Source organism: Cricetulus griseus, chromosome 2 (assembly GCF_003668045.3).
Source record: "Cricetulus griseus strain 17A/GY chromosome 2, alternate assembly CriGri-PICRH-1.0, whole genome shotgun sequence".
Lineage (NCBI taxonomy): Eukaryota > Metazoa > Chordata > Mammalia > Rodentia > Cricetidae > Cricetulus > Cricetulus griseus.
Genome location: NC_048595.1, coordinates 275108263 through 275135924, shown reverse-complemented (window position 1 = coordinate 275135924; position 27662 = coordinate 275108263). Strand labels below are relative to the sequence as shown.

At 40.0% G+C, this 27662-nt stretch overlaps 1 protein-coding gene across 6 annotated transcripts in view; it reads right to left on the bottom strand.

Moving 5' to 3' along the window:
* Aig1 (androgen induced 1) overlaps window positions 1–27662 on the bottom strand; it is a 202398-nt gene that overhangs the window by 120764 nt on the left and 53972 nt on the right. For 4 of the 6 annotated variants that reach the window (XM_027401987.2, XM_027401988.2, XM_027401989.2 and 1 more), the window contains exon 3: window positions 21772–21873. In XM_027401987.2, the coding sequence (XP_027257788.1) occupies window positions 21772–21873 (102 nt within the window). Of the gene's footprint in view, window positions 1–962; window positions 1000–21607; window positions 21688–21771; window positions 21874–27662 lie in introns of those variants that run through there. The other 2 variants (XM_027401993.2, XM_027401992.2) reach the window with 2 other exon arrangements.

Sequence of the window (27662 nt, the reverse complement as noted above, 5' to 3'; positions counted from 1 at the left end):
TTATGAAAGATAGCACAGTACTTGGTGATATATACATGGAAGTATCAATAAATTTCCCTCCCTTGGGTCCCCAAGTACACCTTAGTTAGAATGTCAGACATTTTCCAGTATCTGCTATCAAGGGATTCTTACAAAGCAGCAGATTTGTCACCGATTAGGGGACCTTGCAACTTACAAAGCTGGCTTCCTTTTAAAAAACAGTGAAAGCAGCTATGGGAGATACTTGTGAACAAAAACCTTGGGACTTCTCTATGGCTACCACTGCCCATTTAAAACTGATGCTTATCGGGGTACATCGTTTGAGTCACAGTAACTGATATAATATGCAACCCTGTTAATTCAGAAATGAGGCTGGGGAAGTCTAAATGGGAAACTCTTATTGGTTAGACCAGTAAAGAATATACAGTAATCCATTGGGGCTGGTGCGAGGATCCAGTAAATAATGAAATCTAAGAGGCTTTAGTCTCTTATGTGACTATGCGCTCATGCTCCTGTATACAAGCCCTGTGGGGTTATATTACTTATGATTTAATAAAGTTCGCCTGAGGGCTCAGGATGCAAAGCCAGCCACAACTATAGAGGTCAGGCTGTGGTGGCACACACCTTTAATTCCAGGTCTTGGGAGACAGAGGCAGACAGATCTCTGTTAATGCAAGGCCACACTGAGCTACACAAAATTGATCCAGTCTAAAAGGGAAACAGCTCATAAAAGGTGATCTCAGCACATGGGATCACATGCCTTTAATCCCAGCTCTAGGGAGGTGGAGACAGGAGTGATATGGCTGGGTAGAGAGAGGAATTTAAGGAGGGAGGAAACAGGAACTGGAAGCATTTTGCCTCTGAGGATTCGTGGAGACAGGATCAGCCATTTTGGTCTGAGGTAGAAGTAAGAGCTGGTGGCTTGGCTGCTTTGCTTCTCTGATCTTCAGCTTGAAGCTTGAACTCCAATATCCGTCTCTGGGTTTTTATTAATCGTGTTACAAATCACCTCTAGTTCACCTATATACAAATAAGTGATCAAGGCAGATGAATTTTTTTCAAATGAATAAAGTTCAATGAATAATTTGTTGAATTAGGGATGAACAACACATGGATCCAAAGCACTTAAAGTAACATCCAATCCCACCTCAGTGTCCTACGAGTCACATGGTTACATCTAACAGATGAAAAATGTAGCTGGCCTAAATGCCAGGAAGAAGAGAGGAGGACATGGAGATCCATTGGCAACTTCTGCCACTGTCAGCAATTAGCATGAAAAACAATTCAGTGATCTACGTTATTCACCTTCAACTGCAGTAGGAGGAAAATATACTTAGAAAACTTGCTCAGAAATGCCACTAACAGCACCTTTTTAAAAAACACCTCTTATGGAGGTGAGTTGGACAAGAGCCCCAGCAGTTAAGAGCATTTATTGTACTTACAGAGAATCTGGGTTTGGTTCCTAGTACCCACTGTGACTTATAATCATCCTTAACTCCAGTTGCAGGTGATCCAACCCCCTTTTCTAACCTCCATGGGTACCAGGCATGCATGTGCATGGGTACCAGACATACATGTGCATGAGTATCAGCCATACAACATACATGCAAGCCAAACACATACATAAAAATAAATAACTATTTTATTCCCTCAAGTGATACACAAACAAAATTCAGTAAATATAACTTGTTAAAGAATTGGTTAGAAAAAATAAACAAACAGTCCTGAACTCCTAGAAATAATTTCTCTAAGTATTATGTTATTAATTTAAAAGGCGGTTTTCATATACAAAACACTAAAATGTTTAGTTACAAAAAGATTCAATTCTTAGATTATTTTCTTATAGTTAAAAAAAGAAATGCTTTGCTGGAGAACATCTGAACTTTTAAGAGTTATTAATTTCAAGTTCTCTTTTCCTAAATGGTGATGTTCTAGATCCTGGGCCTGCAACACACTGGTGGCTCCCAACCACACACATTCATCACAACTGCTGTCAGAGTCTCCGAGCCACACTGGAGAAACTTGCTAAGAGTCTGATGTCTATTATGCTTCACAATGATGATGTTTCCAGAAATGAAGGGAATTACACATTAATAAAGCAATGAAGCTATGCAGGTAACCATAACAACTTGTCTAAACTCAAAAACAATCTATGTTCCTGAAGTTTTCATTTCATTCTTTCCTCTCTTTCTTTCTCTTTCTTTCTTTCTTTCTCTGTCTTTCTTTCTCTGTCTTTCGTTCTTTCTTTCTTTCTTTCTTTCTTTCTTTCTTTCTTTCTTTCTTTCTTTCTCTTGCCTTTTAATTGCCAATAGGATCAGAGAAATTGGTGAAAAGAAGCAGTGCTTAGCCCACTGTGACACGCCTGCCAGGAACTTCCAATTGCCTCATGGTTCCTACATGCCTATATATACCTTGAAGAATAACAAAAACCTGGACCCTTGCCCAGCATCTGTACAGAACTTGTGGCCAGAGAACAAATTCACCAAATTGAGTCCTGTTTCATTTATTTCCCACCTTTTGAATCTCCATAAAAACAAGTGGTTGATCTCCAGCAGCACATCGTTAGAAATTCTCAAGGTTCCTCAAGATCTAAATCACAGACTGGAAACTTCAAAGGACAAGGATTATTCAAAGCTTCCGTTCACAGTTTCTGACTTATGTGAATCCCAAATTGGTCAGTTCTGGAAACACACACACACACACACACACACACACACACACACACACGAGTGTGCGCACATACTGAGGAGATCTTTTTTTTTTTTTTTTTCATTGATTTCTGTCTGCTGTCTGCACCGACTCTGTTTTCCTGGCTCCTTTCTTTGTAGTCACTGGACTCTGCTTAGCAGGCATGCAAGCAGCTGTGCCTTTGTATCCCAGGTGGCTCGCTTTTTCTGGAAATGCTCCTCTTCTTAGTTTTCTTGGGACCTTCTCCCAGAGATAGTCCTTCGTCCCTGCAAAGACCCCGTCCTAGTCTCCCTTCACTAGCTCCTCTGCCACCCTCCCCTAGTGTGGGCACTAGCCAAGGCTCCATGCTTAACCTTCTCTCCCTTCTCCAACCCTGGCTGCTCTCTTCAGTTCTTCCCCTTCAATCCTGGAGGACGAAGTCTTGGAAAGATTGTCTGAACCATCTTCCACTTGCTCAAAACTTTCTCACAACCCTGTCAGCTGGTAGGATAAAACTGCATCCCTTTGGCCAGGACAAGAGAGTATAGTTGGCTGCCCTGGGTGAGCCTAGGGCTTCCCCCCTTTGCAGGTCAGTTTGAGGAGGACCATGTTTCTGTGCTGTTTCCAACACCACACATGCAGTTTGTAGGATGGGGTCACCTTCCCTTTCACGTCCTATCTGTCTACCACACACACATATCCAAATATCTTGCTCATGCAAGACTTTCACTAGCCTCTTGTTTCTTGAAAGATAAACCCCAAACCTCTTTTTGGTGACAGGACTCTCGTAGATCAGAGCCTCTCCTTAATTTTCTAACCACCTTTCCCTCCACGTTTAGTTACACTGGATTAAAGTTCCCTAATCTCAGCATAAATGGAAATTGCTCTTATCATTCAACATTCCCAGTTTCAGTGGTTCAGACTTATCACCACAGGCTTCAGTCCTCCCTCCTCAGAATGTTCATTTTTCATTCTCCCTAAAAGGAACCACATCAGCACCCAGAACGGTCCCAGGCAGAGGGGGGCTATCTGATCCCCATAAATATGCTGGTCCTTACTATGACTCCTCTGCCTTCTCTGAGTGACACCCACTTCCTAATGACCCTGGAACAGTACTTTTTACAGGAAAGCTTCTCCCCTGTCAGCATGACTAGGTGGAACAAACTTGTTCCTATGGCACTCTGTGACATGTTGGGTGTGTCATGAAAACATCTGGGAGCGGCTCATAGAAATCATACGGGGATACCCCCACGTAGAGGCAGAGTAGCTGATTCACAGCAGGTCCTCTTCACTCACCAGCTGCATCTGAGATGTGTTGTCATGAGCCCTTGCAAATCGGTGTGAATCCTAATGTTCTTGCAATGGCTTTTTTCGAGGAGATAGATGAATCACAATCCTAATCATGTGATTGCACTCCTTTCCGCTCACTGAGCATAAATCTCACAGGGAGAATGGGGCTTCCTGCTTTGTCTGATAGCATGAATGGCAAGTACTATCTACCTGCTAGACTCTAGCAGAAGGTATCTCTCCCATCAAGATTTACAGTAGGAGGAAATGAATCACAGGTTTTGAGGACTCACTGGAGTGGCCACTTTCGGTGGCCATGCACAGCTGCTCCCTTGATTGACACTCTCAAATAACCACACGAGGTATCTGAAGAGCCTCCGGCTCCCCAGATCACATCTGTTTCCACTCCTCTGCCAGTGTTCAAGTTGCAAGATTCTAGGGATTGCAATGACTGATGTTATTGATTTGATGCTTCACGTCTACCAGGTTTCACATCTACTGTTCAGCATTGCTAATGCCCAAAATGATTCACCTTTAGACAGAATGGAAAGGATGGATAAAGCTAGCCTTAAAAATTATCACTTATTATATAACAAAAGTTTTGTGGGGAAACTATTTTGAGTTATAAGTACTAGTGTATGCATGCACTCAAACAGACACACACACACAATTCTGAGACTTAACTCATTTGTACTTCAAGGCTGCCTAGTACATATCACTAAAATAAAAGCTTCACCTCTATATTGCCATTAAGTTTAAAAAAAAAAAAACAGGATCTAAAGCAAAATGTTTTCTTTCCTTCCCCTTCCTTGCTTGCTTCCTTCCCTCCTTTTCTCTCTTCCCTGTTTCCTTATTCTCACCTTTCTTTCACTCCTCTTCCTACCCAGGCTTTCCCAAGCATACTTTCCTTGAAAATCTCCTCTAGTCTAAGCTGAATTGGCAGGAGAACCTCCAAAACAGCGTTATGACCATGACTCACTTCATTGTAATTCTGCTTATAGGATTTATGGAAAAGAGTGGGATCCAAGAAAATAAAATAAAACTTTAAAAATCCCTCTGACAAGTAAAAGAAAAACCCTTTCTAAGGGAAATAGAGTTATATAAAAGATTTATATTTTGTTTCATGTAACAGAGGAAACCCATATCCCCTGTTAACTGCAGTCTCTAATTAGTTACAGACCATTGAACTCCATAAATATTTTTAAGGATTAATAGCAAGTGACACATATAGTATACATTTAATCTTTAATAAGTGGTAATATTAATTCATTTTTCCTAAAATCTAGACAGAGTGCCAGTATATTAGTCCCCTAGAAACCAAGGCAAAGAAGCCATGTTGTCAACCAGCCCATTAGAGTTGAGTGTGGCTGGGTGTTTCTACTTACACATTTGTCTCTTTGCCACCACACTTACATCCAGTTTAACTCCAGAGGTCACCAAGATGGCTTACCTCTTTGTTTTTATTCCACAAGTATCTTTCCTTGAACTTCAAGGATGCTACAGAGACAAATCCAAAGGTACTGAAACCTGCTTCAAAACCATGTTTAAAAAGCACAGGGGGTATGCAAGTCTTTTCAGAATCTGTGAGCTCTTATGTAGATGATGCCTGGGCCAACAGGAATCCAAACTAATGACTCAGAAAAAGAAAGGATGTTGTGTAGATCGCTACTGATGGACCTGGCTTCTAAAGGAAATGAGATTGCAGTAGGGATCATATATTTTTTAACCATCTGTATTGGCATAAATGCAAATGAAGAAAACATCTGACAGATACAGTAGCACCCTACATGTGGTTTATTCTCCAACACCCCAGTAGATGCCTGAAACCTCAGCAAGTTCCCAATGACAAGATATAAAAGCAGAGAGGACAAAGAGTCACCACCATGTTAGAACAGCTTTGGGAAGGAGGCTCCTGTTCAGTTTGGACCTGAGCAAAGATGTGAAAAGAAGCCTTTCAATAAGTCCCTACGAGGATGCAGGAGATGGCGCCATGGTGAGCTTCCAGGCAAGCATGAGGCCCTATCTCAAAAACCAAGGTGAACAGCTTGAGTAATGACAAGCATTTCCTCTACAAACACATACTCACATAGTACCTCTTACAACACACACACACACACACACACACACACAAATATGCACAACAAAAACTGCTTTACAATTTACTTGTGTGTGTATATAAACCATTTCACGAGTCTAAAAAGCCTATAATAGTGAAATTCTGAATATGGCTTTCAATGTCAAGTACTATTTGACTCCTTTGAATAACAATAAGAACCCTTCTTCCCTAATACCTAAAATATTTACTAAAGAGATAATGAAAATATCAACAGAACAAGAAAGGAAGTGGGATTTCGGAGGTCATCGGGCACCTGAGCACAGAAACTGTACCATTAAATTTCACTGCTTGGACCTTTTCTTTTTATTGTGCCTCTTGGCTTTTCTGATCTATGGTGTGTGACATCAAATACCAGAAGTTCTGGTGTTCTCCGCCTCCCTTTCCTTATGCTCTCCTGAAGAATTATAAACATTGTGTTCTCTCAAACATGTTAGGCACAACCTTGGTGGCGATGAGGTCATGAGGGCAGTACACTGGTGAAGGGGATTAATAGCCTTATAAAAGGGCTGAGGGAAACTTTTGCACCTTTAGCCATTTGAAGGCACAGTGAAAAAAAAATGGTCTGGAACCCAGAAAAGTGCCCTTATCAGGTCCTAACCATGATGGCATCCTGACCTGAACTTCCAGCATCCAAACTGTGGGAAACAGCCTAGCATATTATCCTCAGCAGAACTTTATGAAAAAACACCCAGTTTGACCTCAAGATAATGGCTGTGGTTTTTGTGAATGTGTTGTTTGCTTGCTTGCCTGCCTGCCTGCTGGCTTGCTTTTGTTTCTCTGAGACATGGTTTCATGTAACCTATGCTGGCACTGAACTCTATTAAGCAAAGGATGACCTCAAGCTCCTTGTGATCTGGTCACCTCCTTCCAAGTGTTGGGTTCAGGTATGTGCCCCCACACTCAGCAGCATCACCGGTTTAAATATGTTTTGGTATAAAGTGAGCAGTTGTGTGATTGACAATCACAATGCATAATTTTGATCTTTTGCTCATCTGCATGACTTACTTGGAGAACTCTAAAATGACGATTATGGAAGACTTGAGCTTATAAGCAAAAATGCCATCATTTTAGAGATTCCAACTTACAGATTTGAACTTACAGAAATACCAAATTAGTTACTGAAAAAGAAAATCCCAGATGAAGTAACAAGAAAGCTGCTGCTTGTAGTATGGCTCCTTTGTTATACAGAGGCACACTGAGCAGGATAGTCATTGTTTGGAAAGCTGTCCTAATTGTACAAGTACAAGTGACTTTAGTCTTCTCAGAGTTCTAGGAGAGTTGAATGGTCTTTATTACCTTTTGTAAAAGAAGTGCATAATGTTATTTTGCATAAAACTGAGAGCTGTCCAATGAGAATATCCAACCCTCCCCAGTGTTCCTTGCCCTGGCACCATGCCTAACCAGATCTTAGACAACCTTGATCCTACCACAGGCCAAGCAAGATCCCAGGAAAGTGAAGTGGAGACAGAAGAGGCACTTGCAAAGTCATATGAATCAGGACTTCTAAACAAGGTTAAAGCATGACTTCATTTTATCCAGATTCTTGGAGCCAGCCTACTTGCCAGGATGAGAAGTGCAATGGGGTAACATCATGAGCCACACAGATAGTACTTGGTAATGTGGAAAACGACAGAATAGAAACTATGGTCACCAGCAACTAATGTGTTTAAATAGCAACACAGTTTACTGTGTAGCTAAGCACAGTAAGAGGAGAAGAAATGCTGCCTTCCTGGATCCTAGATCCCATGGATCAAAATCCCACCCACGGGCAGCTTACAACTAAAAGGAGAGTTACCTAATCCTACTTGCCCACTAATTGCATCTTTATCTTCATCTCTCTCTCTTTTTTTTTTGAGATTCACACTCATTAGTTCTCATCTCTCAATTTAAGACATACATACATACATACATACATACATACATACATACATAATACATACAATGCCTCTGTATTTCCTCCAGCAAATGGTTGGGAGAAGTGGAGAGACTTACCTAAGGGAAACAACAGGAAGACATCAGTTTTCTTCATTACCTAATTTTTCCAGCATTTTACAATGTGCATCATCAGAAGCCAAGAGTGAGCATCATTGCACAGAGATGTTAAGATCTGGTAATCCAATACCCAACTCAGAGCACTAGTTCTGACAGCACTGCACATATTCTCCAACTCATTAGAAAGCCGGTACTTCTTGAAGGCCCATATTTCATGTATTTGGCAAAACTCTATTTCAAGGTCATTTTCAACTGCTCTTCTTGGGCAGAGCTGTGTGCATGGAACAGCACCAGCATGGCACCAGGTCAACACTTTAGTCATCACAGGAGCAAGCTTTCTGTGGAGAGGCAGCCTGCTTCAAAGTCAGACGGGCACTTAGAAAATATAGCAAGAAAAGTCAAAGATTGGAAATGTTATAGAGAAGAAGGTCGCAATGTCTTGAATTGCTTGCTCTCCTTGCAGAAGGTTGCTTTTCATATTTTAGACAGACAGTACAGGTCTACCCCAGTGTGAAAAACTTTTTTTTTTTAAATGTGGTAAGTGAATCTGTGCATATGTCTTCAATTGAATTTGGTGCCGAGTGCCAAGAGTCCACCAAGCTGATCATACTGTGGGTCTCTGTAAAAGCCTACCATGGTGGAATCTAGTTGCTATAGCTGCAAATCAAACAAATAAATGAGACATCGTGGAATGTAGCAAAATAGCTGTGGTCTGAGTAGTCCACATTTGCCATATGTGTGAAGATTAGCAGTCAAATTTGAATCTAAGCAGCACTCTTTGCAATAGGTGCAACTGAGGAGAAATGCTAAAATATGCTCAAGGAATTTGTGAATTCCTGGTCCAAGGACAAATGCCTTATATCATATATACACTTTTTAGAAATTTTTGTAATCTTTTCATGTAAGAAGTATGTACAAATGCAGTGTTTCTGCAATTACAAAATTTCTATCAGCATTTTCCTTGGAATTTCAGAGTTTGACACTAACTCACTATTGACTATATGACAAGAAAGAATGATTTGCTATAGGGAGGATTGATATTTTATTTTATTTTATTTTATGGGACTATAGTTAATGGACCTACTATGTATGAGGTCCTGTGATTTGCATGTCCGTAGTGTACCTCATGATTCCCATAACAAGCTGCAAGTTCCTCATAATAGAATTCAGCTGAGACACACATGACTTTGATAGTGAACTATATTTTGACCAACCTCATACATCATTTATATCAAGCTATTTTTCAAGAATAATAAAACCAGGGAAAACTCTAGAGGTCACTTGATTCATTCCCCTTTTCAGATGACTCCAAAGTTGGTAGCTATGGGAAGTATAAGCTGGAGAAATATGTAGGCATCTTTTGGAGTGAGTTAAAGGGAGGCTATAAAAGTCACATTGCTGCATATGTAGCGATGGCAACAGAGTTGTAGCACATACAGGAAGTAGCTCATGAGCACCAGTACCTGGATGTGTAAGACAACCAGGTTATTGTAAGACCAAATAGATTAATGTAGGTAAAGATAAGAGGGATTACAATTAAGGGAAAACAATCCCACCAATCAGAGCTAATTTTCATTCTTCGTTTAAAGCAAATCTTAATTAGTGCACTTTGTGCAAACTCATCCCTGGTTATGGATCCAAAGACAAAGAGAACAATAGGAAATTGTCATTGCTTGGATGAAAAGAAAAATCTATTTTCCTTTTGTTTATCAAAAGAATAATGGATATTTATCAATGTCCTAATATCAGACACTAAATGCTTAAGTTTTAGTGAAACATGTTTGATGAAATAGAACAATAATTTACACTTAAACGCATCTCCTTAACTAGATGTTACAAGGCTCTTGAAGACTTCCCAAGAAACAAAGGTAACAAGCAGGGTACTGGGTGGGTCACTCCCAATCTGAAGACCTTCTGGATTTGTAAGCATGGGCAGGTTGTCATACTGCCACACAATTCTGATGTAAAGAGAAAAGACTGGTACTGGAGATTGTCATCTGTCAATGAGTCCAACAGGGATGCACAAGACTTTAGAATGGATTGCAGAAAGGCTAGATTATGGAACATGAAAATGAAATGGCAATCATAAAGTACAAGTTTAGGGCCACATGAAGAAAATAGTACATGTTCAGTTCAGATAGTATCACCAGAGTATGAAAGCAGGGATCCATCCATCCATCCATCCATCCATCCTAGAATATTTCCTGAGTGCTACTATATCCCAGGTACTGAGTCAGATATACCAATACATAGAAAAAGCTGAGAACTGTGTAGCAGGGGTACCTGAGGAGCAAAAAGGCTTGTAAATCATAGAAAGTCAATGGAGAGGTGTTGCTTACATGGAAAGACTCAGGGAGAGTTGAGTTTTAGCAGAAGAATCAGAAATTGGTATAGACTTGGTCCTGGGGAGAGTTTAGAGGAGACTTGTGGCTAGGGTCCCCTGTTACTGACAGTATTGTAGGGGAGAATACTGAAGACCAAACCTTACCTTGTGAAGAGCATAAATGAGCTCAGGGAAGTCAGACAAGCACATCTGTATCACCAAAGGATGGGGACAAATTGAGTATTTAGAGTCAGAATCAAACAGCCATGAGGAGTGTGTGGGAAGGAGGCTAGGACAAACACTTTGAAATGGATTTCTACACTCTGCATGCTTGGAAATAGAAGCACACACTTATGACAAGAATGTGGAGACCACCAGCATATTCTTGCTTTCCTCCATGATCCATAGCCACTGTGAGGGCCTGTGATGATGCTTTTCAATTCTCAGACTGTGGTCAGCACAAGGACCCCTCAAGAACTCTAGATACCTAGAGTCCAATCAGCCGAGGAGGCCAACATTGACCTTTCTCTGCAGGCTTTGACTCTAGGCAACCATTTGTTTCCTGCCCATTCCAGCCCCACCTGTTCCCTCATGAGTTCCTTTATAATGTTACTCTTTCTCCACATAGGCATGCATACGCATAGTTATTCCATGTTTCTCCAATCCTACTACTGTGTCTTACCTGTCCCTTCTGCCACTACACAACTATCTCTATCAAATGTGCATGTCTCCAGGCAAGGTGACTGTGGATTTAGTATTTTCTGGTCAAAATGTCAAATATTTTCTTGCTGATTTTATGCACCTTCTCCCAGTAAAGCAACTTCAACTCAATGGTGCTACTCTAGGCACCAAAATTGAAAGCAAATGCATTATTTTGTTAAATTCCAATATAGTCACTCACTGATCACCAAATTCTTTGTAGTGGCTTCTCCATAGACCATCCTACATTTACACTGAGTTTGACAAAATAGAATCCACTAGGAATATAATTAAGGGTTATACGGTTGAGAGAAAAAACATCAGCAATGATGTTAAACCTTATCCTACTCACATCAGATAAAAAGGGCATAAAAGTTTTGATGCCGAGTATAATTAACCTCAAAAATGTTTAGGCAATACCAATAAGCAAGGATAATGGTTACATTGCTTTACTGTGTGTTGTGCAAAGTCCATATGATACTGAAAAATGGGTACAGGCAAGATGAGGCACCATAAAAAGGGACTAAGCATGACAAAGAGGAACCTCCATAGCATTTCCTCACTAGCATTTACTGAGTGTGTGGCACTTCTAGAATTTTTAGAAAGGATTTGTGGGGATAAGGGACTGCTTTTCCTTTGGCCTAAAAGCCACTGTGTAGAGTAAACAATAAATGGAAAGCAAGCAATGCATGGATAAAGCCACGTTGCACAGTACAGAGCCTACTTGACTTAGGAGACCAAGATTCCCTTCACTCACAGTTGATCCCTGAGCAAGAAATGTACTAGAAGCTACTAGAACATCCATTCTCTGTGAAGGGTAGCCTAGGTTATCAAAAGGACTGGCTAAAGATAAACAGAGGAGACTGGGAAAGGAAAGAAGGTGCAGCAGGAGGAGAAAAGGCCAGCTGCCACAGCTCAGTTAAGGAACTGAAACCTCAAAGTGAAGTGGGTACAGTGGGTATAAGAAGAGACCTGAGTAAGTTTGGAAGATCTAATAGGATTCAACTGTGGAGATGTATTACAAGGGAACTCATGGATACATCTGGCTATGCTGCAATGGCAACACATGGTGAGTGACAAGATTTAGAGGAGAGGGAATTAATGAATTGGTTTTAATATGTCAAAATTAGAGTATGATGGCCCGCACTGAAACCAGAAGACACAGACATGGAATGGTTCCTATGTCTATTTCCAAGTGGAAATCATCACCAGAAGGGGGAACCTGCTCAGAGAATATATGAGAGCAACCCAGAGGACAGGTGTTCAGATCCTACATGAAGACAGTTGGCTGACCTGAACTGGAGAAAAGCCTTTGTCCAACCCTGTGATAGTGTTTTCCATAGGGGATAAACTCCCATGGCCATGGCTCCCCATTGGCTCTCCATTCTTGGATATGCCCAATTAGAGGCCACTACCAGGAATTAATCAGAGATTGCTCTGAAGCTTTTGTATTACATGGAATATACACTGGAGGACCTTAGAATCACAAGTGTCAGATTCTGGGACTGTCTGGCTGGGACACCAATGTGGATTTTTGTTTTTCCTCTTTACTTTCTTTGGCAAATGCACTGATGTTAGCTGAGGTTGGCACTTCAATTAAAAGGGAACTGGGAAGGATATGGGTTTTGGAATTCTGCCAAGGAATTGGGTTGTGACTCATAAATGATCTGTCTGTGGCATGAAGGAGGAAGCCAGTGCATAGGACAGCACCTTCCTGCCTGCCACCACCCCTCCACAAAATATGAAGATCCAGCAACAAATGAATGGAAAACAGATGAATTAAATTTATTTGAAATATCTCTGGATTTAAGGATTAAGGGGAAAGGCCCTTAAGTGAACCACACTTTGGGTTTTGATGGCCCCAAGAGCTCTGAACAGAGCTTAGAGGGCTGTTTGGAACTAATACCACTGCTGGGCCTCTTCATATTTTAAATGAAGGGGGATAGTGACATTAAAAAAGAAGAAGAATTAAATCCCCAACATTAAAATTTAATGCTGCAAAACTTAACATGAAAGAATTGAACTTGGGAGTGCATATAGTTATGAAAGAAAATTCAGAGTGGAGGAAGCAATTCCTGTAAAACGTGATGCTCAGAAAGGGTCTGTCATGCAGCCTCCATTTATTTTAGTTTTCAGGGCCTTATTTGTTTGGAGGATTCCTAAAAAGTTTTTGACCTCTGTTTATGCTTCTAATTTTTATTTCCCAAGATTTTTAGATGTCTTCTAGTTACTTTAGAATGAATGCAAAAGCAAAACAAAACAAAACAAAAAACAAAACCAAACAAAAAAAAACAAACAAAAAAACGAGAAAAGCCCATTCTTATCTCTGGTGTGTTTATAACAGTCTTATTTCCACCAGCAACTCCCTTCATGCAGTGTCTCATATGAGAGAGGCACAGACGCTATGGACCATGAGTTGCACAATCTGTGAATCCCAAGGCTGAAAACATTCCATAAGTCATGTTATCTACCAAAATAATGTCAGATCTTGAGTTCTTGCAAAACCAACCATAATGCAAGTAGCACTTAATGCCTTCTCTTCTGGGAAAACCAGATGTAGAAAGCCTTTCATAGCTACCAAATGTCAAATAATATTGAACAGAATAAATACTTGCCTAAATTATGCCTCTTGTGGGGATCAGTTAAATATAACAAGACATGACAAATCAAGTATGAGAAGGGGTAAGGTTTATTTTTTTCGTTGTAAATTATATGGTGAGTGAACATTCTTGCTGTGATTATTACAATATAAAGAAAGATTCTGCCTGCTTTTGGATCTGTTCTAATGATGATGATGATAATGCCCTAACCTTCCACACGGTTTTGCCCAGCATTTTCAATCATTAAACAAGGTCTTCCACAGCAGAGGCATGTCTCATTATTGGTTCTTTGCTGAAAGTCTGCAATCTTCCTAGATCTGAAATATTTATGCAGTGCTTTTCATGACACCACTGGCAATGCCTGAAAAGTCTAACTTTGGATGAAAAGAAAGGTTCTGGGCTCAATTTTCACAACCCACAGACAGATCAGAAAACATGAGCTTTTCTCTGTCCGAGTGAAAAATGGTCCTGCAGAGACTACTCTGTCCTTGCAGCATTGCTCTCTACATATTGCAAACATATTCAAACACAGCATCTGCATCCTTTGACACCGTTCCCCTACCCCTGTGTTTTTCTCATCCTGTAACCCCAGAATGCCCAACAGTCTATTGTAAATAAGGAAGGTTTTCAAAACGTTTTCTGGGTTGTATTAGCATTTGGTCTCTACTGGTTGCAGGCCTTCCAAAAAACTCAACTACATCTGTCTGTGATCAAAATCAGTAGTTGGGTACTGTGGTGACTTGAATAAGAATGGTCCTCATAGGCTCAAATATTTGAATGCTTAGTCACACGAGAATGGCAGTATTTGAAGGGATTAAAAGGACAAGGATAGTTTCAGAGGTTTAGCCCATTTTTCTCATGGTGGAAAGCATGGCAGCATGCAGGTGGGTACTGCAGCAGTACCTGAGATCCATATCAAGGTCTCATGGTCTGTAAGTAGAGAAAGACAGACTTCGGACTTGACATGGGATATTTGCTTGCATTTCTGTATTCATTTTGTGTAGTTATCAGTGGTAGGAAGATACAAGTGTATAATTCTTCTAAGCACCCATGGCAAATATATCAAATATCCTTCCACGTCAATGCTTGCCAAATGTCTTATCAGTATACTCTGTGGGTGGAGCTGTTGGGAATACAAATGCAAATAGGGTTCAAGACAGAAGAAATTTGTATTGCATTTTAAACATGGGCTGAAATAAAATATGCTATTGTATAGTTTATATTTTTCATTATAATAAATTAAATTTAGGGGCTATTTTGGAGAGCACAGAGGCAAATTCTTAGCTATACAACGGGGTTGAGTTAGTGTTGTCACTCACATATTGACCCATTTCCCCCGCTTTGATTCAAATAAAATCTAGGATAAGTTCCTCTGGACAACAGGAGCAGATAGAACACTCCCCTTTAGTAAGAAGTGAGTCTAACTTTTGGCATCACTAACATTAATTAAAATAAATGACTTGTGAATTTCAGATCCTGTGAGTCCAGAGTCAGTCACCTCACTGATTTTATGCCCAGCATTTCCATGTTTCAATTCCAGAGTTGGTGATATTCTTTGCAATGGGGCTAGGATTTACTTACAAGCTTTATCCCAGTTCTGTGATCCCTGTGCTCTAGATCCCTAGAAAATATTTAGGGAATCTTCAGTGAATATGCACAAGAACAGGCACGTTCTTTCTTGGGGTGCTTTTAACTATATATATTTAAGTACTATGGTAATCTGTTATAACTTTCTTGAATTGGTATTTTACTAGTGTTTTGACATTCCTCAAAAATAGGTAGTGGACATTTATCACCCATGTCACCTCTGGTTCCTGCAACCAAGCTCCTATTCTTTCCCCCGATTTAACCATGATGTTGACATTTTAATACTACAATAAAACCCATTCACAACTATTGCTCGTCTACTCTACCTTTATGACTAATACAAGCATTGGATGTGAGAGAAAGCTTTATCACCCTCTGCAAGATGTTTCCTCCCATTTGGACCCTGCTTATTTGGTTTGGCAGGATTAGTGCAAATAAGAACCCCTTAAATTGACTATACCTCTCCCACTGAGACTTCCACAACCATGTTAGAAAGGTCCTTGATGACTCCAACAAGAAACTTAAGCCCCCACACTAACAAAAGAGGCAGATAGGCCTGGAAAGCCAGTACTATTACAGAATTACTGAAAGTTACTAGTTAAGCAAATGAACTAAGACACACCATATCCTTCTACATTTTCAGCTGTGTTTTCATAAAACAAACCAGGGAAATCTGTGACTGGCTGATCCAGTGGTTTAAATGAGACATGTCCCTCATAAGCTCAAGTATTTGCACACGTGGTCCTCACTTGTTGGTGCTGCTGGGGAAGTTTGTGGAACCTTTGGGAAACAGAGCATTTCTGGATAAAGTATGTCACTGAGAGAACACTCTAAGAGTTCACAGTCTTGCCTTGCTTCCTGTTAACTTCCCTGTTGAGCTTGAACTCTCAGCTTCCTGCTCATGCCTATAGCTTGCTGATATTCCTCCTGCCATGATGGACTCTCCTCCCTCTGGAACTGTAAGCCCAAATAAACTTTTTCTTCCTTAAGTTACCTTGGTCATTTTACTACAGCAATAGAAAGGTAACTAACAAATAAGTATTGTAAAAGTGATATATTTTTACTCTACTATATTTTAATCTACAAATATAGTAGTAAAATATTTCAAACTTTAACATTTGAACCTAACTGAACATATTTAATTTTTAAAATTGCGTATCTCTTATAACACATTTTTATAAAAATTAATTTTTGTGATTCCAGAAATTATCAAACTAAAGAATCAACATAATATTCTATTTAATTAATGTTTGCAGTAAAATATATATGAAATAAGAGAAAGGTGAATGAAAATTGAGGGATATTCCTCAGCTACCATGTACTGCTACCATGTGCAAGTTCTTTGGTCATTAATTCTGGGATCATGAATTGTAACATGCAAAGAAATGGCCATTTATCTCTGCTGGGTAATCAAATTCAATGTGAAAGAATCTACTGACCTACAAATCTCAGAGGATTTGACAGGTTAGTTAATTTATCTTTCCTCTTTCTTAAATATTCGTGTCATTCAATTCCTCCTTGCGTTTCTAAGTTGCCCCACATTTTCCAAAAGAAAAACCATTAACTTTTTCAAGTAAGTTTGGAGGAAAACCTGAGCCAAGTTCAAGTTCTAATGGCTACATATAAGGTTAATAAGCCCTTTGTCTGAAACATTAAAACTTCAGAGCAAGGATCTGCAAATGAAATAATTAATTCTCTGATCTGGAGATAACACTGTGCAGTACAAGGATGTAAATAATAAGCCAAATAGGACAAGTGTGAGGTTGACAATAATGATGTCATTATGTTTCTACCTAAAACCTCCTAGCATTAACAGGGGTACACTGTATTCCCCTACTGGGGAGTAGGCAACTGTTTCAGAGAGCTCCCTTTCCTAATTCACTCAGTTTGGATTCCTAATAAAAACTGCCATGAGCCCCTAACACTTTTCCTCATATTTGGAGATACTATGACAAAATTTGTTTCATTTTTAGATAAAAACAAGCTTGATAGTGACCAAAGCCTGCTCCTAACAATGTATTTGATTTAGTATCTATAGTGTCAAGGGCATCTCTATTTATATTCTTGCTTTGAGGAGCAACAAATGGCATGAAATATTTTTCCTAAAATGCCTAGTTAATTGTCTGGTTTTTCTTCAACAGCTGCACTACGCCATACAGTTTGAAACAAAACTTCAAAATACTTTCAAAATATTTCTTCTGCATTTTGACCTACACTTGTAAACACTATAAAAATTAACATTTTTAAAGAGTTAGTTAATGTCTCACATATTCATACAAAACACAAACTATTAATAAGTGTATACATTTGAAACTAAATAGGCATGAGCTCAGATCTCATGCTATCACCCTAGCTAAGTGATTTGGGGAAGAGTATATAATTTTTGAGCCTTGGTTTTTTCATCATTTATAAATGAGGTAACTAATTACTTGTTCATAGAGGCACTATGAAAAATTAAAGATGTAATCACTGTAGAATTCCTAACACAAAATGGTCTAAAGAAACAAAGGCAATCAGATATAAGTAGATAGCATTGTGAAAACCTACAGTACTTAATTCATCCCTCAATTTATCAAGCACATATTGACCCTAGCATATGCAAGGCATCTGGGCAAAGGGCTTAGGATTCAAAGGCTGATGCTTTGTACAGGACCTTAACATTTTTATGAGGGTAAACACATTTATATTACAAATAGGGTAGTGTGTACAAACATGAAAAGCAGAACAGCAAAGTTTGCTTGGGGAGTTTGGAAATATTTCATAAGACAATAAATAATTGACCTAATTGGATGAACAGGAGTGTGGTGGTTTGAATAAGAATGACCCTCATAGGCTCATTTTTTTGAATGCTTAGTCACCAGGATATGCAACTGTTTAAAAGGATTAGAAGGATTAGGAGATGTGGCTTTTTTAGAGAAGATGTGGCCTTGTTGTAGGAACTGTGTCAAAGGGGCAGGCTGTGAGGTTTCAAAAGTCCATTTGTAGCCCAGACTCTACCCTCTCCATCCTGCTGCCTACTGATCAGTTTCCACCCACTCCATCCTGCTGCCCACTGATCAAGATATAGAAGTCTTAGCTACTTCTCCAGCACCATATCTGCCTGTTTGCCTCAATTCTCCATGCCATGATAATGGACAAAGCCTCTGAAACTGTAAACAAAGACCCAACTAAAGGTTTTCTCCTATAAGAACTGCATTGGCATATGGGTGGAACTCTCAAAAAAAAAATCATCCAGAGTGAGGGTAACCCAGACCCAAAAAAAGGATAAATATATTATGTATTCACTCATATGTGGATATTAGCTGATAAGTACATGATAACCAATTTACAGTCCATACACCCAGAGAAGTTAGCTATAAAGGAAGAGACTGGGGAGATACATGGGTCTCCCTGGGAGTAAGAAATAGAATGAATTCTATGAGAGAATTGGAGGATGGTAATAGGATGATGAGATTGGAAGAGGGAAAGGGTTGAGGGAGGGAATGTGGATTTAATTTAGGGGTGGTAAAGAAATCTAGTGCAGTGGAATCTTCCTGAAATATATGAAAGCAATCACAATGATTTGTCCAAATAATGGGAAAGACAGAGTCCCAACTGGCCATATCTTGCTAGCAAATGAAGCTTCCAGTACAAGGACTGGGTTATACTCAATGGAATTGTTGACCAAAGGGATCCCATGGAAATTCCCAAACAACTAAGGCTGTTGCCAAAACTATGGCTGCTCTCCACAAACTGACAGCAAGGTCCCATGAAGACATCACCCACACTATTCATTGAACATGGAGAGGTTTAGCTGGTGCTGACATAGAACCTTCACCTCTATGTTACAGTGGTACTCTGCAGGCTACCAAAAGGGAAATGTAAACACCAACCCAACCACAAACCCTTTGATCTACAATGCTGTCCTGCCTGCAAGACATGCTAGGATGATGGTGTCACAAAGCTTATGGGAGTAACCAACAAACATCTGATTTGACTTAAGACACACTCTATGAGATGGAGCCCATACCCAACACAGCTTGGATGACTAAGAACCAGAAACTAGATAGCCCAGAGACCTGCCATAAGAACAAAGTAGTGATAAATGACTCCTGATGATATTCCGCTATACTCATAGATCAGTGCCTTGTTCAGCCATCATCAGAGAAGCTTCTTCCTATAGCACATGAGAACAAATACAGTCAGACATTATGCAGACCTTGGAACACACAGCTCTAAATTGGACGTCTCCACTAAACCCATCCACTTGGTGCTCCGGAAACCCCTTGGAAGAGGAGGTAGAAAAAGTGTAAGAACCAGAGTAGATCGAAGGCACCAGGAAAACAAGTCCTTCTAAATCACAAGATGGAACCAGCAAGCACAGAGCCAGTCTGGATTCCACCAGGTCTTCTGCATATATATTAAAGCTTTCAGTTTAGTGTTTTATGGGACTCCTGAGTGTGTGAATAAGCGGGTCTCCTGTACTTATGTCTTCTCTTGAATTTTTTGCTTCTGTTGATTTGCCTTGTCCAACTTTCATGTGATAGTTTTTGTTTTAACTTCTTATATTTTATTGTGTTATTATCTCTTAGAAGCCTGTTCTTTTCTAATAAGAGACATTGGGGAAATGGATCTGTATGGGAAGGGAGGTGGGGAGGAACTAGGAGGAGTAGGGGGAGTAGAAACTGTAATCAGGATGCACTGTAAATCTATTTTCAGTGAAAGGGGGCGGGGGAGTTGCCTTGGTCATGGTGTCTCTTCACATCAATGGAAACCCAAGGTAAGACAAAGATTCTGTAGAGAACATGAGGGGGACTTGGGGCAGGAAATGATAAAGACTAACAAGACCCGGCTTTTATGTAGGAAATTAGATCAACAGGTTAATTTTTCAGCAGCTCTAACTGATCTCAAAGAAAATTCCAACTATCTGATGCACCACTTTGGATAGTGGCCTTTAAGAAAGACAGAGTAAAGTGCCTCTGTATAATAACATTGTTAGTACATTGTGCTTTGTTTAGAATGTCCCACAATTGAGGACAGAAGAGGAATAACAGAAAAATCTGTAATTTTGGACCTAAGACTCATGATTTCTAGCTCTTGCTTCCCCTATAATTTCTGTGATGGGTTGCCCTTTTCAACGGGAACATCCTGGGATTATTCTAAAAATTGCCTTTCATTAATAACAAAACTGTGCTCAATTTTAGAAGCTGAAAAGAGGATACACAACTTCTCTATAGAAAACATAACCTTCAAATCTTGTAAAGTGGTGAACAAACTATCCAAATTGTTTGATTTGAAACAAATGAGAGCTTCGTGCCACACCTAACGTGATGGAGAGAATTAGCCAGGAAAGAGAAGGAAAACAACTCAGGCAAAACTCCCAGCAAGAGAGGACCTTGGCAAGGTGAGTAAGTCCATTGCTAATGACATTTTCAATGGGGGATGGAGAGATGGCTCAGCAGTTATGCATGCTTACTGCCTACAGAAGCTCCGGGTTGGGTTCCTATTGCCTATATCAGGTAGTTTACAACCTCCAGTTCAGGTATCCAACAGCCTCTTCTGGCCTCCATGGACACCTGCACACATAAGGCTCACATAAATTCAATGCAAACACCCACACAAAATGATGAATATATATATGAATATAAATATATATATTTACATATATATATATATATATATTAATTTTTAAAAGAAACCTAGTCCTCAAATGTCTGCTACAGATCGTGGAGGAATAAAACAGTCTTGCTATATGTCTGAGAAAACAGCGGGAAGTACAACAGTTACTTCCAAAGCAGTCCCTCTGAAGCAAGATGAGGGTGGAACCTAGGGCCAATGGCTATGGGGGTTGAATTAATACTTGAAGTATGATGACTGTTATTCTTTTGTTTAAAAAGAAGAAAAGAGAAATGCTGAGACTTGAGACATAAGACTATAAGTTTATTATAAGGTTCGGCAGAATGGGGAGACTAAGAAGAGGAACAGGGGGTAAATGGCTGACCGCCATGGCCGGTCGCCATAGAGAGAGCACATAGGTGAGAGAGTAGAAAGGAAGCTGAGAGGAAACAGAGAGAGGGAACAGAGAGAGGGAACAGAGAGTGGGAACAGAGGAAACAGAGAGAGTAAAGGGGCAGGGACTTGTCTTCTAAAGGGGTCCTCTGCACCTGCGTGTAGACTTAGTTCCCATGGAACCTTGGGTTGACCAGGGTACTGCCTGTTCCACCAGGTAACAGGGGCAGGCCAGCATAATGCCTGAACCTTTCAATGATAAACTTCTAATGGCTCATTCATCCAGGAATGAGCTGGTTTTACAATTTGACACCACTGGCACCTCCTATAAATGGACTCATCTACTACATAGTTTACACAACAACTCAATGCCACAGAAAGAAATATTATTTATTATCAGTATTCTTCTCTCATTGTAATCTTCCAAGATTTCATTAATACGTAGGTTCCTGTGATAGGAAGTCTGAGTTAAAGAATAGTTCTTTAGCAAATTTTGTTTCATCAAAGGAAGCTTTTTATTTTAATCTACTTACCATTCCGTGGTTCAGCCAACCTGGGATAAAGTTGTCAAGCAATTTGGGGTATATCATCTCTCTGTCATAGGCATAGATGGTCCAGAATACCGCAACAACAAACTGGAAGGGAAAGGAAATCTTTTGTTTCAATTTCATCTTTTACAACACAAAACTGATTAGTTATTTGTTTTAAAAACCCAAGAGAATTTGGAATTTATGCTAAGACAGCAGTAAACCAATGAATGACTAGAAAAATGATTCCTGCTTCACTCTGTAGTAGTAACCAAAGGGGTGTCAAGCCCCTCTTTGGTCTCCAACGATTTTCTTTTAGACAGAGGAGCTGCTTGAAAGGGAGAGAGAAAAGACTTGTTGTTAAGAAGAACACCATCTCAGGGCTAATTGTGCCAGTCTGATTCCTCTCAAAGGGTGGGGAAAAGGAAGATTCCAAATTCTCTTGGAGTAACTTAACTTGGAAATTTATCTGAATTATAGAGGTTTCTTTGGGCCCAATAGCAGCACAGTAATCCAGAGAGAGTAGAAGCAGTATTTATTTGAATGCTTATTTATTGGCTTTATTATTTGTTTTTATTATTTATTTGATTATTCTTCAAACTAACAGTGAGAGATAAAGTTCAGATTCAAATAAAGAAATGAATGGCCCATGGTCTTAGCCATCAGCACAGAGTTTAACAGACAATTTTTTTGTAAATCATACACACACACACACACCTCTATATAATGACTTTTAAAATTCTATAGAATTAAAACAATGCAGCATGAATATAGACAGTTTTGTTTTGGTTTTTGTAATTATAGGTTATCTATAGTATTTTAATTGAACTTTAAATAAGATACTAGGTTATTCTTGGTAGCTCAAGACTAATAATCAAAAGGTGCCAAAATTCTTTCCCAACTGTCTTCTTTGAAATCTGTGTGGTTTTCTCCCTTGAAATCTAAGGTGTTGCAAATATTTACTCTTTTATAAAATGCAAAGATTAATCATTACAGCCAGTGACTGTAAGCCTCTACACATTGTTTTAGAGTCAGATTGGACATCTCTCCTCCCAGTTAATTACCTTGCTTTTGGATGTATGATTTTTCACTACCTGCTTACAAATGTACAAGAGTAAAACAAAAGAAAAATTAATTATTAGCTCAAGGAAAATTATGTTAACTTTTCAAATACAATGAGTAATTTTTAAGTTATCCATGATTTTGAACTATTTGCCATCTTAGACTTCATGTTGTTATGGCCATTCATAACAACTACACTCACAAAGTAGATATTTGGTAGTTATTTTAAACTTTTAAAATGATTTATTTATTTTCTATTTCATGTGCACTGATATTTTGCCTGTATGCATGTCTGTGTGACAGTGTCAGATCTTCTGGAACTAGAGTTACAGGCAGTGGTGAGCTTTCATGTGCGTGCTAGGAATTGAACCCAGGTCCTCTGGAAGAGCAACCGGTGCTCTTAACTGCTGAGTTATCTCTCCAGCCACTGTTTTAAACTTTTATTATATTACCTGCCATCTCCAGCTACTATTTTAAACTTATATTACCTGCCAACATTATATCCTTAAAGTAGGCAAGAATATATAAATTGTTTCATTTTTTCCATGCTATAAATGGAGAAACCAAGATTTTCATTGTTGCTTTAATAGCATTTATTTGTGCATAAGATTTCACATACCATACATGGAATGAACTCTCAAAATAACCATTAGTTATGATCTCACCAATTTTGCTAATAATGTAAAAGAGTCTACAAAGCAATTACTTTACCTATTTATTATGAATAAAGATTGCTAAGGAAAGCTTATAACTACCATGCTTTTAGGAATACATACAAATTTATGTAATGCATACATAGAGTCCAGTAACAACATAAAAATGTAGGCCATTTCCCCACTGAATGATCTTCAAATTGGTAGTCTAGACAGTTTCGTAAGGTTAGGTCCAGACTGCAAGAAGAAGGTGATCATGGGAGCAGGGAGGGGCTGGGGGGGGAAGGAATCCCACTTACAGCAGGGTTGGGAAGGATGGGAGAAGACTAAGAAGTCTTTTTAAAATGGGTGGGTCGGGGATCTAGGGAGCATCCTGAATGGCTAGAAGTCAGAAGACATGGAAGACAGAATAAATGAAACATAAAGTCCAGAACACCACAATAAGAATGAACAGTTGCAAATGAAGCCCACCTTCTCTACAGTGAGAGGGGGCACTCTTGCTGGCAACTGGAAAGTAGGCTGAGCCCAGAATGGAAATAACCTGAGGCACTTGTAGGGGATAATGTATGAGGATGTCACTGAGAATATAAAAAAGGAAGACTCTGATAGTCTTGATGGCTCCCCTGAGACTTGATGACATATTTTTCTAGTAGAACCAACCAGGATGTTTCCCAGGGCTGTGAGGTCTGTGAGAAAGAATTCAGAGAGGATGCTGGGAGTTTCAAATTGCTGTGAGTTAGATGGTTGAGAAGATCTGAGATGAAGAAGCTTTGAGAATGAGGGTATCCTTTCATGACCAACCAGCCTTTCTAAACTGCTGCTTTGAGAGGGACAGTTGTCAATAGGTTACAGGAGATGCCTCTTGTAAACCGTTTTCAAAACCAGACTCTCAATGAAAGACAAAACTTCCTATTTCCACTTTGTTCTTTCTGTATATATTTGACAACTGGGTGAGAAAAAGCCAAATATGGCTGATTTGATGGCTTGGTGCCAGGGATACACTACCAGGTCCACAGCCACGCCATTACTAACTGCAGGCACGTGCTTTACAGTCTGGATACTCAGTGTGGTTCATGAATCAACAGTATCCACATCACTGTCAGATCTGATGAGCCCTGAGTCTCACCCTGCAGTATCTGACCCTACACTTTAATAAACTCTGGAGAATGTTCCTGCTTCGAGAGGCATCTTCTACCACTATATTTTTCCAGCCTTCTCATTGGAATGATGATATCCCAGGTGTTAATATTCAGGCAACTGTACTGGCCTGTCTTTGGGGTTCTGACAGGATAGACCCTCAGATGCAGCCACTAAGAGCATCTCTTGTGCACATTCACTGTGTTCCCTTTTAAAAGGGCCCTGTCCACCTACTCTCTCTCTCTCTCTCTCTCTCTCTCTCTCTCTCTCTCTCTCTCTCTCTCTCTCCTTTTCTCTGCCCCTCCTTTTCTCTCTCTTCCTCCCTGACGGAGGGGGGGGGCCGCAAAAATATCAGACTCTTTCCCAGGAGCCCGAATCTCCCATTGTCTTCCAGATGCCAGCTAATTACCTCTGGTTGGCTTGGCCTCAGTGGAGAATGTCTCCTAGTTTGCATAACAACAGACCTAGGCCCTGGGTGTGCCTACACCTGTTCTTAGGGCTTGTTTACCTGCCTAGGGACTGTTTAGGTGTGCCTCTAGGGTTAAAAGAATTTTTTGATATCAGCTTTATACATGATAGTAGATGTCTTCTGCAGTCACCCCCACTGTTGGAAAACTATTTAAGAGGATGCTTGAATAAATCGTGGACTCCAGACTCCAGCATGGACTGAGAGCCCTCCTGAAATGACAAGATGTCTGTGTCTCCTCTTTTTCGCCACCATTGGGTAGCTAGGAGTTTTCCGGTCCAGCACTCACCAACTCAGGGATGGACCCAGGGTCATTCAGCTGGCTACAATCGCAGCCCCAAAGACATCAGTCGGGAATAGATAGCCTCTGTAGTATGGGACTGGTATAAGTTGGGCCCCGAAAAATCTCCCTTTTCCTCCATCCTCTCCCACCTCCCTCCCTTTCTCTCTTTCTATCCCCACCTCTCTCTATGCTTCTCTCTTCTCTTCTGCCACTCCTGTCCCCAAAGGCCCATCTGCCCTCTCCCAAGCCTACTTTCCCCCTATTAAAAAAAAAACAACCCTCCACCTGTTAGAACCCTGGAAAACTCAGGTATCCCGGGTCCCAGGCCATGACCGCAGTCACCCCAATCACCAGGTGGATTCGAGAGCTTGATGCAAACTGCATGAGGCTTTATTGTAATTTAACGAGCTAACCCCATGTTAGCTCCGGTCTTTCACCCACTGACCATGGCAGATGGCTCGCAAAGATCCTGAGAAGCCACAGGACAGATACCTTATAGGGCAGCGTAAGGGGAGTGTCTAGGGTTATGCACAGGCTCACTATTGGTGTGCCTCCAGCCTTGGAGGGCTTGCCCTGTGTTGATTGGTCAACTGGTTGTTATGGCCCATAGGCCCTCCCAGGGTGGTTGCTATGCTCTGCGTCATTGCTGTGTGCTTGTCCATAAAGTACACCCAAGGTCGTAAAGCATAGCACCACCAGCTAACTTCTGATTGGTTCCTTCTCACGAGGCAGGCATCTGACTTCCTAGTGTCCAGGACAAGGTCATACAAGCACGTGTTCGGCCGCTATGACTGCCGAAAGGGGAGCTGGTCCCTTCACAACCAAGCTCTGTCGCATGGCATCTTTCTCTCATGTGCTGCTTTTCTAAATTATAAGACCAGGTTCAGTAGCTTCTCATTCAGAAGATCCTCTATTCCCCTTCTAGACTACACCAGGTGACTTTGATCTGGGAAATCTCTGTCCTAATACACAAATATGTCAGGGCTTTTTCCTCTGGTCTGACTGCAAAGTAATTCATAATAAACAATTTGCTTTAAATAGTTTCTTGGTTACTTTCCTTGTTGTTCAGATAAAATACCCCCAAAAAAGCAACTTCAGAAAGTGTTTGTTTTAGAAGGTTACAGTCCATCATCATGGTCATAGTAGCAGCAGGAGCTTGAAGCAGCTGTTCATGTCAACTCCACAGTCAAGAACTCCTCTACCCCAAGGATCAAGGAACATCACGGAAGTCGGGGCAGAGAGTTTATAAGAGGATGAGGAGGAATGATGGGAAATGCCATCCAGAGGATGTTCAAATAACTTAAACACAAAAGCAAAGAGCATGAAAGTTGGTATTCAGTTTACTTTCTCCTTTTTATATAGTTTAGGAGCCCAGACTAGGGAATGGTGCCACCCACCATGGGTCGGTTTTCTCACTACAATTAGCCTAACCAAGATAATAGCCCGCAGACAGGCCAAGAAGTCCACCTGCTAGATGATTATATAGTCCATCAAGCTGACACTGAGATTAACCATCATATGTGGTAAAGCCATGCCTATTTCTGTGGGTAAGGATTTGGTGTTAGTGTAAACACTCAGGCAAGCAGTGACTTCAGATTAGTGTGGAGCTACTGGTGGAAACCCCTTCAACTTTGCTGAACAGCACAATCTAATCATGAGGCTGAAATGCCTTTATATTATAAACCCATCCCAACTCAAAGGGAGGAATTATACAGACCAAACCAAGGGGCAGAATCCTGGGACCATACTAAAAATCTTAGTTTCAGAATGGTTTTAATGTCCTTCCATCCTTTGGACTTTCATTTAAATCTTACAATCTCAGGTTGTTAAATTTTTACAAATATCTTGTCAGAATTCTCAGTGTTATTGTTTGAGAACTGGCCTCCTGGCTACATTGAGACTTCCTATCAGTAGTAGCACAGGTTGTCCATGTACTAAGTTTGTTTTTCATTGCTCTCAGAAGTATATTGAGTTAACAATTTGTATAGCTATTCATAATATTTGCTGAATCTAATAGGTATTTCACATTTGCGGAAGCTATTGTGTGCTGCTACATTTTTATGTATTCTTTGTTGCTAATTTATAAAAACAAAGTTTTAAATAGTGGCATTGTTTCCTGTGCCTTTATTAAACTTGATTACTAGTTTTTAGTAACTATTTTAAATTTTATTTATTCTTTTTGTGTGTGTTGTATCCAAAATAACAAAACTCTCTTATAAACCACATGCTTGTTGTTCTGTTACTTAAGTCCTTAACACAAGTTAAGTAGAAGTAATTCACAGCAAAGCCTTTATCT